General features: G+C 39.9%; 1 protein-coding gene across 1 annotated transcript; it reads left to right on the top strand.

Annotated features, from left to right (window-relative positions):
- The first annotated feature begins 4,681 nt into the window (after positions 1-4,681).
- Positions 4,682-9,576, top strand: ankrd53 (ankyrin repeat domain 53). Its single transcript, XM_072458673.1, has 6 exons — positions 4,682-4,734; positions 5,051-5,171; positions 6,116-6,318; positions 8,280-8,444; positions 8,754-8,874; positions 8,951-9,576. Exons 1-6 carry the CDS (start codon positions 4,682-4,684, stop codon positions 9,563-9,565), a joined length of 1,278 nt encoding a protein of 425 aa, XP_072314774.1. The 3' UTR covers positions 9,566-9,576.
- The last annotated feature ends 3,448 nt before the right edge of the window (positions 9,577-13,024 follow it).

The following is a 13,024-nucleotide window of genomic DNA, read 5'->3' as shown; positions in this document are numbered from 1 at the left end:
CTCCTAATTATGAAGATTAAAACACGATTATCTTCGAGTTTAGGGGTGCTGTGTCTTCCATTGAGCTGACAGAAATGAAACAGAGCCTATTAAAGTAAAAATGTGTTGTTTGTTTGTGTGTGAATAAACTTGTATTTATGGTTCTTTATCTCAAGTAATTGCAGAATACTTGAAATAACTTTTTATTAGGAAAATAAAATGAAAATTAAGTTCTTCTCTCTAGTTGCAGATGCACTGTGGAGTCTTTTTTAAGCCTGCTCCCCAAACTGCAGCTGCTGAGATACTGATCCACTCCCCGGGCGTCCGCTGAGAGCCGACAACCTCTTGGTTCGGTGCCACGAGCCAAACCAGATGGGCTGTGATTGGACGATGAATCTAACCAATGAGACGACTGCAGGGACATGATCTCATGCTCATCCTCGCCCTAAGCAGGTTACACGGTTACGATCGCTCTGCTGCTAATCTGCTCTGCAACGACTGTATGTGTCCAAGCTAATGTGGCCATGCGGGCACTGAAATGCACCCGAACAGGCCCCTGGTTTAAACCTAAACTTCTAATGAGGATGTTTCTGAAGTATTGAGCCAATTGAGACAAGATTCTGGTCAGAGTGCACATTTAAACACGTCCAGGAGAGTTGACATCAGGGAGAAGACTGAAATATGAACAGCTAAACTAACAAATCCCACGCATTTCAGAAGCAGAGATCTAAACTCTCAGTAGAGCTCTAAACTCTTAGTAGAGATCTAAACTCTCAGTAGAGCTCTAAACTATCAGTAGAGATCTAAACTATCAGTAAAGATCTAAACTCTCAGTAGAGCTCTAAACTATCAGTAAAGATCTAAACTATCAGTAGAGATCTAAACCATCAGTAAAGATCTAAACTCTCAGTAGAGCTCTAAACTCTTAGTAGAGATCTAAACTATCAGTAAAGATCTAAACTCTCAGTAAAGATCTAAACTCTCAGTAAAGATCTAAACTCTCAGTAGAGCTCTAAACTATCAGTAAAGATCTAAACTCTCAGTAGAGCTCTAAACTCTCAGTAGAGCTCTAAACTATCAGTAAAGATCTAAACTCTCAGTAGAGCTCTAAACTATCAGTAAAGATCTAAACTATCAGTAGAGATCTAAACCATCAGTAAAGATCTAAACTCTCAGTAGAGCTCTAAACTCTTAGTAGAGATCTAAACTATCAGTAAAGATCTAAACTCTCAGTAAAGATCTAAACCCTCAGTAAAGATCTAAACTCTCAGTAGAGCTCTAAACTATCAGTAAAGATCTAAACTCTCAGTAGAGCTCTAAACTCTCAGTAGAGCTCTAAACTATCAGTAAAGATCTAAACTATCAGTAAAGATCTAAACTCTCAGTAGAGCTCTAAACTATCAATATCAATTCTCAAATCCTCAAAATTCTACAAACCATATGACAATGTGAAAGAAGTTGTTTGAATGTATTAAAAATATAAAAGTACTTGTACATAAGTATTGTACATAAGTATTGTAGATAAGTATTCTCAGCCTTTGCTCAATACTTTGGACCTAATTACAGCCTCGAGTCTTTTTGAGAATAATGCTAAAAATTTGGAAAAAGTGCAATTTTCCGGATGCAGTGCATCTATGGTACTAAGTGGAAGCAGTTCAGTCAGAAAACCATGGCAACAAACCCAAAGTTTATTGGTTAGTGCAGTGTTTGTGTGTCCTTGCCCCAAGACTGCGTTTGTGTAAATGTAGTACTTACATGTATTACATGGCTGTTTGGGTAAGATTAGAAAGATTAGTTCCAGGGGAAACTTAAAACAGGATAGGCTCTCATCAGGAGGCTCCGCCCAGTGGGCAGGGCTTACACCGCCCAGAGCAGGATAAATATCAGACTAGATCCACAGATTAAGAATGACTTTTGGAGGGAACATGTCCAGATGACTACAAATGAATCTTTTCTATAAATATATTATTGTAACGTGACTAGAGATATTACTATTAGTATTACCAAGAGGAATGAGGCATAATAAATGATCATTCTAGATTTTATTTTAAGTAAAAAGTACTTTAATAATCAATATCTTTAAATCAATTGGTCTTTAAATCATGCCTATGCTTATTGAAGCAATGAACCAAACATTTCTGGTCCATAATGCATCAGGGGACCCTCTTTAATAGATGGACTATGACAGTACATGGGAAATCAAACATACATTCACTCCGGCTTTAGGAGGAAAGTCATGTCAGGAGGTCGCTGTCCAGGGACCGGTGCTGAAAGTCAAACATGAAATGGCTCTACACTCTCTGAGCTGCACACTGCTCCCACCTCCTGCGCGACATGTGACTGAGGTCGAGGCCGGGGCAGGGGCCAGGCTGTGCTCTTCGTCAACCCCGTGTGGACTTACACACTGTTGGGTTCATGCGTCTTACGGGGACATTACAAAGACTTCAGTTTCACCTTCAGGGGCTACGCACTTAACCGGGTTTAATACTGTCCTCGCATGACCTGCCTAAACCTCTATACTAGTGGAGTGATTCTAAGTGTTTAAACATTGACAAATATAACATAATGGTGTACTTTTATTGCTGTGATTAGAGGCTTTGTGTAAAGGTTTGTAATGCGCCTTGAGGACTCACAAAACGTATTATTATTATTATTACGTGTTTTGATGGCGCCTGAACAGAGCAGTGTCCGGCACACGTCCGAGTTCTGGAGGCACTGGAGGAATTTCTTATACGGTGTGTAAAATTGTATGATATTGTGTTTTATTGTAGTTTTATTGTGTTTTTGAGTCTGAAATACACAACGCAGAAAAACAACAAAATACACAATACTCTGATTTAAATTGCACTTTCCTTGATATGTAAAGTTCATAGCATCCCTCTTAAGTAACAGGTGCCCATGATTGTCTGAACGTAGTCGATTCCCCGTGAGGGTTGGTAAACACGCACACATGCATTATAGATGAACTCATGAACTCACTGGGAGCGGCGCAAGGGCTGAAGTGCAGAAGGTCGCGGGCGTTATAATGGCCCAAACCTCAGGGAGCAGGAAGCCAGAGGTCCATGGACTATCCTTGACCCGAACGAAAGAAAGAAAGAAAGACAAACTCACAAATTAGAGCCCAATGCAGCTTGCTACAGCGCACATGGGGAAATGTCTCCAGCCATAGACGCTTAGGACAGGTGCAAAGATATATTGCCCCTCATGGCTGGAGGACTAACTAATTTGGCAGTTCTGTACAACATTTCTAGTGATCTTGTTGTTTTATCAATTAGCAAATAGACCACAAAGAGAATTGCATGCAACAACATACGAAGGATTTAAGTAACACTTGGTAAGTGGGAGGAATTGTAACACATTTCCCTAAACTGAAGTTAAAAGGCATTACTTTCTCAAGCGCACATGACCAGGGCGATGGCCTGAAACTAGAGCGGTTCCCCAGGCGCAGTCTACAGTCACTGCCCTCTGACTCTGACTAATTCTGCACAAAGCTTCACTTTGAGTTAATCAGCAATGTCAAAGCAACACTAAATCAAATATCTAAATATTAACAATTTTGCAATATAGATTAAATATTTACATATAACAAATTATTAAGTTTGAGAGCTTTGACACTTGGGGTAACTGATGTTCAAATTGCTAAAGGGGGAAGTATGTGCATTTTTTGGGCACTTGTACAGCTTTAGTTTTCAGAGGATGAAGTGACACTGAGGCAGACTGCCAAACCTCACTCAATTGGCTCGTATTTATGGGTTTGCAAGAGTATTACTTTTACAGGAACTTCCTCAAGAGAGGAAAAATACATTTGCGAATTTATCCAGTGCAAAGGGATAAACAAAAAAAAGCATTTTATCCTAAGTTTATACTAAGTGGACAATAATAATTTACCTTAACAACAAACCTTTTCAAAAGTACTGTATGTGTATGAAGTTGCACTACTTTCCAGAGTGCATGCCCTTTGCAGTGCAGCTTGCTTTAGTTCAATGAGAGGTCAAATGGTCGATAACTGAGATCACGCCGTCCTGGCACTCGATAAGCTAATCGACAGCACAGTCCCACAGAGACATGGAGAATATAAATGTGCTGAGTCACTCTGGCCTGCAGCGTGTGGCCGGCTGTACGGGACGCACTGGAACCAACAGAAATCCACTGCAGGATTGATCTGCTTTTGTCAGGCCAAATGTGAGCAGCCAATACTGGTGTGTGCTAAATACAGGCACAGGGGGAGATAGGCCTCTGCACAGGGAGGGGCCAGATCCATGACTGAATGTATATCATTGGCAATTTACACAGTTTGAAATATAAATAAGTAGCTAAAAGTAAATATCTTGATATGTTTTTGGATTATCTCATAAAAGATATTCAAGCTATCAGAAATGTAATAAAATGTGCCCGTAGATGTCTTGGTAGAGGTTAAAGTATCACACAAAATGGGATTAGACCAATAAATGAACCACAAATGTGAAGGGAAGTGTCTGGGGAGTGGAAGTGCAGTCTGGGGCTGGGAACATGGCACACTGTAGTTCTCAAATAAGTTCTAACAAATGAAATGAACCATTAGAATAACACACCAGCATATATTAACAGTAACAGTCTTTTTATGCACAAAATAACTATTATCATTATTATTATTATGACGTTTTCATTTTATTTTTTCTTACTTAAGTTTTCTTCCGCCCTCGCCTCCATCTCCATGGCAACGATGGCGCCGGTCAACAAATCTGGGAAACAGGGACGAGGAAAGAAGAACAAAAGGTGAGTAAATGAACAGATAAACTTCATTAAACAGTATATAAAAGTGCTATCTAAACATGAGAACTCGTGTTACGCGGATGGAAAAGCGAATGTAAACGTTTTAGCGGCTGTTTGTTGTCTTCACACGTGTCTGAAACTTTTACTCTGAAGTTTAGCATCGTTAGCTAACTTTAACACAGAACTGTTAGCTCGCGACCGGAGGAGGAACTTGCCTAAAGAGAGAGTGGAAGTCGTTTCTTTGGGATATCACCGAGTTAATTGCTGACATGTCATCACTTACATCACTTTGACGCTTCTCATTTGAACGTTTGAGCAGCGTCCGCCACGATGCCGCGCGGCCGGAGAGAGCGCCCCCTGTTGGCGATGTGCGGAGGGACTCGGAGAGCGCGGAGGACTTTGTGGAGAGGCTCGTGCGCACGCTGAAGGTGGACGCGCAGGTGCCGTTATAAAATCACACTTTATTTATCATACAGTCACCATTTTACCATTATTATTAGTATTAACTTCTCTTACGCTAGTTGTTTTTATTTCATTTTAATTTTGATTTTAATTTTGATTTTAATTTTAATTTTAATTTTAATTTTAATTTTTATTTTTTATCTTTATTTTTCTATAGGAGTTTTTGTTTATAAGAGTTTTGTTTATACGAGTTCTTCTATTAAGAGTGTTTTTTAAACTTCCTATAAGTTATCTGTCCTTTTCCTCTGTATCTGCCTGCGTTGCAACAATGAAATTTCCCCATGTGTGGACAATAAAGGAATATCTTATCTTATCTTATCACGCCTTTTATACATTCACATAGTTAGCGGATTGTGGCAACTTTACTGAACTCAAATGCATAAAGTTTAGGTCAATTTTAAAATAAACTAAGCCCCATTTGCTAACTAATTTACCATTTGTTTTATGTGGAGCAAGAAAAGACACAAAAATGATCACAAATGCAAAATAGTGTCCGACGCAGACACATGGACAACAAGAAAAGTGTGCCAACTCAAAAAAAGGCTGAAAAACAATGGTATAGACTAATAATAACTGACCCATATGCGAAATAAAGTAGGTCTACTGTCTAAAAAAAACACAACTGAAGCCACAATGTTAATCTCAGCTCTGTCCTAAATACAAATTAATGAGCTTTCTTCTTTATATCCTATAATACTATAATGATACAAGAGGTTAAATTAGCATAATATTCCAGCTTGGACAGAAAGGCTGTTCTTTAATGATACACTTATTATTATAATGTGTGATTTAGCTCATGACTGCTTCAGAATAATAACTATGCTATAATAGATGATCAAAGAAGGCGTCTAATCTGTGTGCTTTATGTATGTGTCTGTTTTCATATAATGTCCTGTGAGTGCATGTCCCGTGTCTCCTCCAGGGCCTGTCCCCGCTCCATGTGGCCTGTCTGCAGGGTCAGCTGGACAGCCTGCAGCACATGGTGGAGTCCGGGCTGTGGTGGGTCAACAGCAGCGACGACCCCCGGGGACGCAGACCCCTACACATGTTCCTCGGCGTCCGGAGCTCACCGCAAGCTCGGGCCGGTCTCCGCTACCTTCTGCAGCAAGGGGCCGACGTCAACCTGTAAGGGTCATGTGCCCGTCACAGCTATCGCAGCTCCACAGGTCATATTTTTGGGTCACAGCACCGAAAAAATATGGATGTTTTGGGCAGTGGCGGCTGGTGGTGCAAAATATAGGGGGAGCAATTTGACATGACTGTGTTTTTTTATTTAACATTGACTGTATGGACATGTTTTAAATCCACATTTACAACTGAATTAATTAAGTAAACACACTTTATTTCCTCTTTTGGTAATGACAATACAATGACTTAGAGCCAGATACCGTTTGTGAGAAAAATATATTTGACATAAAATGACATTTTACACTTTATAAAATATCAGATTGAAAAGAGAAAATCAAAAATCTCAGTGATACTGTAACTTACAGTGCAGAGTAGCAATTACCACATGAAGAGGAAATAAAAACACAAACATTTGTTGGTGTTTCATAAAACAGCTTCTAAGTGGCATTAGTTACCCTGAACTACATGTGTAACGTTTTACATTTTTATATTTAATCATCACAGACATTATTGCTGTATGGAAAGTTGTTCTTAAAGACATGTCATTTATAACATTCTTTTATGGGTTTTCTAATAACCAAAGCATATTTTTATGAATAGATGTTAAGCGAATGCTTAGCGTTAGCCTTATCCAGGTAATGAACTAAAAAAACCACTCCTCTTTAGTGTGTTTGTTGTCAAGGTAACAGAGTTTGACAGATCATAATGTCTTGGATTGATGATATGAAATCAGCCACTTTCACTTCAACAGAAATTATTTATTCACAACCAGCACAGTTCATTCCGAGTCGTTTTGGACGTACCTTTTGTACACAGACGTCTATAGATGCAGTTTTAAGACGTAAACACAAAAAACATGTTGTGTGACACTTCGGCGTACATGTCTGTGTCACAGCGTAAACAGTGTAGCTTCATGGCGTAAACACTATGTTAAAATGGGCGCTGGAGAAAGCTGCCCATCAGTCGCTATTTTCCTATGGCTTCCATAGTGACATAATCACTTTTGATTGTGATTTCATTGGCTAAAAATCCCCATTGCTTTTTTATGGGGCTCTGGGGCGCTTTTCAAACTGCCCCATGGGAACGAAAGTGAGACAGGCTGCGCAGCAGACCGCACGGCGTGCAGACAAAGTATCATATATACATTATTATTTTACACATTTATACTAATAAGAATATAAGATAATTCTGAACAATTGTTTTTAGACACAAAAACATTTACATACTTGCTGTTTGACAGGGGGGGCGGCGCCCCAGCGCCCTCAATGGACCAGCCGCCTCTGGTTTTGGGCCACATTGCAATACGATTGGGTCAGTTTAGATTCAAAACTGAGGTCGCTAATGTAGTCTATTTTTGCATGAAGTAACACCTTATTTTATTAGAGTTATAAAGAGCATATATCTAAAATAAGATGTTAGACTGACAATAAAATAAACAAACATTACCTGTATTTATTGTACAATGCTTTCTTCATCACTCATTTCAATAACCTTATAATTCCATTGTCAAATGTATTCTTGATTTTTTCCATTGGTTCACCATCTTATAAATCTTCAATCCATCAAGCTCAATGGAAAACCGAGAATCAAGATCAGTTTGAACTCTCAAAAAACTCTAAAATAAAAATGTAAAAATGTTTTTACTTCATTAAAGGTCCCTATATCTATTTGTTGTGATATTGGCTGACATAGGACTTGTCCAGAACCATCAAATGTCTGTCAGTCCAGACCCCCAACAGCAGTTTTACTTCTCCATATATTTACCAAAGATGTTTCCACTTATAATTACAGAAAATCAGACAGAGATCCAAACTTCACAAAGAACCCAGCCACTTATTTCGACTCCAAATCCATAAACAGCTTCATTTTGAATTAGAGTCATTTCAGTGAAACTCTGGCAGAACGATGAGGGTTTTTAAGATATGACACATGTGATGACTCGTTCATAACGTGCGCAGCACCACGGACTCCGGTCAGACCCCGCTGCACGTGGCTGTCGCCGAGGGCCAGATGGACTACGCCCGGATCCTGGTGGAAGCCGGAGCCGACCTGTTCGCCCGGGACCGCTCCGGACTGCTGCCTCTGGACATGGCCCGGATGTGGAACCACAGAAATATCGGAAGGTGACGAAAAAGAAGAATATTACACACACAAACATGATCAAGTTCATCTGTTGTGTAATGCTGGACTTCGTGATATGTCTTGACCAAAAATAGAGGTCAATTTTACACATATTTTAACCTACTATTTTGAGAAAGAGAAAAAATGTGTGTTTCTTTGCGGAAAACACGCCTCAGAATTTGTCTCTCGTGGCAAATAAACCTTTCCTGCACTGGACATCCATCGTTTACAAGTGTTTATTCACAACTCCTGGACTATCTGCACTCATCTCTCAAACAGAAATGAATGGACTCATTCTTCTTTCTCGGCAGGTATCTTAAAGACTGCATGTGGCGTGAAAAAAACAATCAGGAGTTGGAGGCGAGGTTGCAAACTCAGACGTTGTACCGTGATCTGATGGACTGCGACAGGAAAGAGAAAATTGACAAAAAGGTAAGTTATCCATTAATTATGTGATAGTTGTAAGGAGCCATCTTGAATTCATTTGATTTTTTTTTCGTAATTTTAGCCAAAGATTGATAAAAATGTAGCAGAGTGGGCCAACAAGAAAGGTTTGACCCCGAGGAAGGAGTTTTGCCCTAAAGTCCTGGTCAGTCAGTTTCATAAACAATGCCATATATCAGATAATAACAAAAGCCATCATCATAAAGACAAGAAAACTCGGAACCCTCATTCTGATGGACCCAAAGAGGACATGAGGACCCTTTCCACGTCATCTTTAAGGCGAGAAGATGCAGAAGACATAAAAAAGTCTATAACGTTACCTCCTGTATCAAAGTTTAAACCATGGGCGATTTACACTGCCCCAGAACCGCAAAGCCCCTTGGCAGAGCCGGACTTACGGGGCAAGGTCAAAGTATGGCGGGATCGCAGCGCCACCGAGCCGCACTTTAAATCCAAGTGGGACCGGACGCCGCGCGAGGCCCCCCGCCTGCCCGTGGACACCATCCAGAGGGTGATGTTCCCCCGAGACTTCCCCCCCAGGATCCCGGCGCTCGGTCACTTCCGGCCCAAAGACATCGAGGGCGTCCCGCACAAGGCGTGTCCCCAGGGGCGCGCCGCCTCGGCCTGGACGGACGTGGCCATGCACCTGCAAGAAAGCCTGCAGCCCGGGCACTACTGAGGGGAGACCGCCCGACCAGACACTGAAATCAACTGGTTAATGTGCAGTATTTTGAGCTATGTCTAGATCAAAGATTATCATAGTTTTGGCTTTATATTACCAAATGTCAATAGCTTTGTATAGTTATCAGAAAACATAGTTAAAATCTGAATATAAATTGCTTTAAGTGTTTGTTTTGATGAATTGTCAAACCCAATTCTTGAAAGTTTGCGGTTTCAATAATGTAGACTATACTGGTCCTTACAGTGCAGTTAATCATGGCTTTAGTGTGAAGACCAAATATTATTTACTATGTTTATTTTCATAATATTGGGATAGATCATATTCTTATTTTCCTTTACATTTTCAATTGTTAAAACCTTGTTGTTTACAATGAGGACTATTAATAATCAATAAAACAGGCCAAATTGTAAAACAAATTCTTTTAATAATTAGACCCACAATTAAAATGCTTAAAATCATTTGGTTTGAAGACTAGAGAGTTTAACAGTGCATGACTGAAAATATTTGACCTTTTTAAAGTATTTGTTTTTGGGCATATTTTCTTTGAACTTTGAATTATTTCCCTTTCCTCGTCAATCTAAAAAATAAGAAATGTTGCAAAATATCTTTAAATACTCTGTTCGTTTCGGTTACATCATCCGAAAACGTGTCCTGCGGCAGAGTACGTGACATATTTTAAGTACAAAAACTGCCTGGTGGGTCCTCGTGAAGGTGTCGGGGTTATAAATACCTCTGGGTGCGTGTGCGAGGCGAGAGGTGAGGCGGAGGTGAGGCGAAGGTCACTCGTCACAGATGCACTTTGGTCGCCCCCGTCACCTCTCCGCTCTCCTCCGGGGACCGAGCCAGGTGAGCCCCGGTCAACAACCTACAGGCCCCTGGTCATCTGGAGGACTGCGGTCGGCTCAAGTGCGCATTAGTACGACCTTCACCCTGCACGTCACGCCTCTGTGAGGTCATAGAGCGGAGCAAAACACCCAGCCGCCATCTACAGAGGTGATCAGTGCCATTGTGAACGTGAGACCACAATCACAGTCCAGGCAAATGGAGTTATAATGATGATTTTTATGTTTTATGATGAGATTCTGTTCAAAGCTCACACAAAAAGACTTAAATAGGCCTACGAACTGACAAACTGCACAGATCTAAACTATAGTTAGTCAGAATTTGACCAGATATTTAGATATTTGAGGATTATTCATTTAATTATGGCGCTTGAAAAATGTGCTCGTGTCCATTTGGATTGTGATGAATATTGCAGGCCTAATATGACACAATGATTAATTTGCACAATTTCCATAGCAATTATCAATTCAAAACTAAACATTCTAAATATGGTAGATGTTTTGAATGAAGTGTAAAGCATTAAAAAATTGTACTTAAACATGTGGTGAGAGGGCAGGCTAATCGTCAGCATCTTGTAACCTTCGAAGACTCAAAAACCTGAAGCTAAACCTGGACTAGATCAGGACAAAACAATGACAATAACAAGACTAAACCGAGACCACATCAGGACTAAAATGGGCAACAATTCACCCTGAGGTTCGATTTGTGTTCCTCTTTCCACTTTATTTTAAATTTGATGAGTCTAGTGTTGAGTCAAAGGCTTTCGGTCTAGTACGTCGGCCCCAAAAAGTGAAAAACTAATGCATGTCAATGACAACAGTGTGTTAATCTTGCGGTTGAGTAACAGCGTAACATTTCAGTGGAAGTCTTACGACACATGTCCACGCCTCTCAATAAGTGCCGCGTTTCGATCGAAGTGACAGCACCACAACTATTTCAAAACCTCTTTTATTCTTTTACAAAGTTATTCTAGCTCACAGTGCACCGCAGCCGGTAAGCGCTAAACACGGAGAAACTAAAGTTCATCGATCCACACAACTGCCTTCAGATAGAAAACATGTTTGACGAATGCGACAAAACAGTTCAAAATGTCGTGTGTTGTGAAAAGGACAACTAATATTTCACTTTTTTTATACTGTTTAAAAGAGATCTGCTATGTTTCAATTGTAGTTTAGCTTAATGTGAAGACTGTGGTTAATACTATAAATAGCGTTAGAGTGGTTGTTTTTAGTTTTTCTGTACACCGCGTTTGTCCTCATTTTGTTTGATCACATTTTTGTCGTAATTTGTCTTTTCCTTTGGCTTTAAACTGAGAACGCGCCAAAGACCTATTATTACAACTTATAAATATTAACATGTAGCCCACGAACAGGGACAAATAAACTTCTCTTTGCCATTCAAAATGTACTGGTAAAGACCCAACGGGTGCATCACTGTAACTGGAATACGGATTTCAAACGGTCACGTGACGTTTGGCCGACATAAACGTATTTTCCGGACTATAAGTCGCGGCCGGGGTGCGACTTATAAGTGATATTATTTGTTATTTTCACACTGGCAACCGTAACAGAGTTTGCAGAGTTGTTTAGAAGTGACACAGAAGAAGAATTCAGTGGATTTAGTGATTTGGGGTAATACTGATGCTTTAGTAAACTTGTTAGCATGTTCTTTATGCTATAGTTATCTGAATAACTGTTCATATGTTACGTTAACATACCAGACACTTACCACAGTTCTGTCTGTGCTTCATGTAGCTGAAGGTGTTAGCGTTAGCATACGTACACCTATTCACCATGTTCTATAATCTGTTATTATTTTAAATTGCATTTCAAGATTAAATGTTGGTTCTTAAGTCTTGGATTTGATCAAATAAATGTCCCCAAAAAATGCGACTTATACTCCAGTGTGACTTGTATATGTTTTTTTCTTCTCTATTATGCATTTTTTGGCTGGTGCCACTTATACTCCGGTGCGACTTATGGTCCGGAAAATACGGTACATGGATTCACAGACGACCATGGAACAGTCTTCACACCCCGCTGTGGTTCTGGAGGTAAAATTCCCATTCATTTTCCACATAAATGCTTTTATATTTGAACTTTTCGGAAAGTCTAACGGCATGACGGCGGCTCGCTGGCTACGTGGCAACTGATATCCATTAAGTGGTTGTTTTAAGTCCAAAAAACACACTTAAAACTTAAAATATGGCAAAACATTTTAATAACTTGGCAGTTTATAAAGTTTAAATAATAATGCAAGTCATCATAAATTACCACATAGCGGATTAGCCCCCAGCAAGCTATCAAAGTTAGCATTAATGGCAAAAATGAATGGTAAATTTGTTCCAGAACCGAGCAGTGTGCGGTCACTGTTGAGCGCACGTGCATTTCAAGTGTGTTGGATATATTGCTTGAAATGTTTCACTGGTGTGTGTGGTAAAAGGTGCATTGTGTATCTTTTCTCGTCTCCATTGTTGCCGACCTTTCTCCTGGAAAGCGACACAGTGCACCTTTAAAAACGAAGTACAAACCTCTTCACAATGTTGAAATTGCACCACTATTACAAAGTTGGTTGATTCAGTAGAAATATGTTTAGAAACAAGTCCGAGATGAC

This window comes from Eucyclogobius newberryi, unplaced genomic scaffold, assembly GCF_026437365.1.
Source record: "Eucyclogobius newberryi isolate DKJ021-1_F unplaced genomic scaffold, fEucNew1.0.hap1 SCAF_22, whole genome shotgun sequence".
In the NCBI taxonomy this organism is placed as follows: domain Eukaryota; kingdom Metazoa; phylum Chordata; class Actinopteri; order Gobiiformes; family Gobiidae; genus Eucyclogobius; species Eucyclogobius newberryi.
The sequence above is the reverse complement of the archived record's forward strand: the minus strand, read 5'-3'. Positions and strand labels throughout refer to the sequence as shown.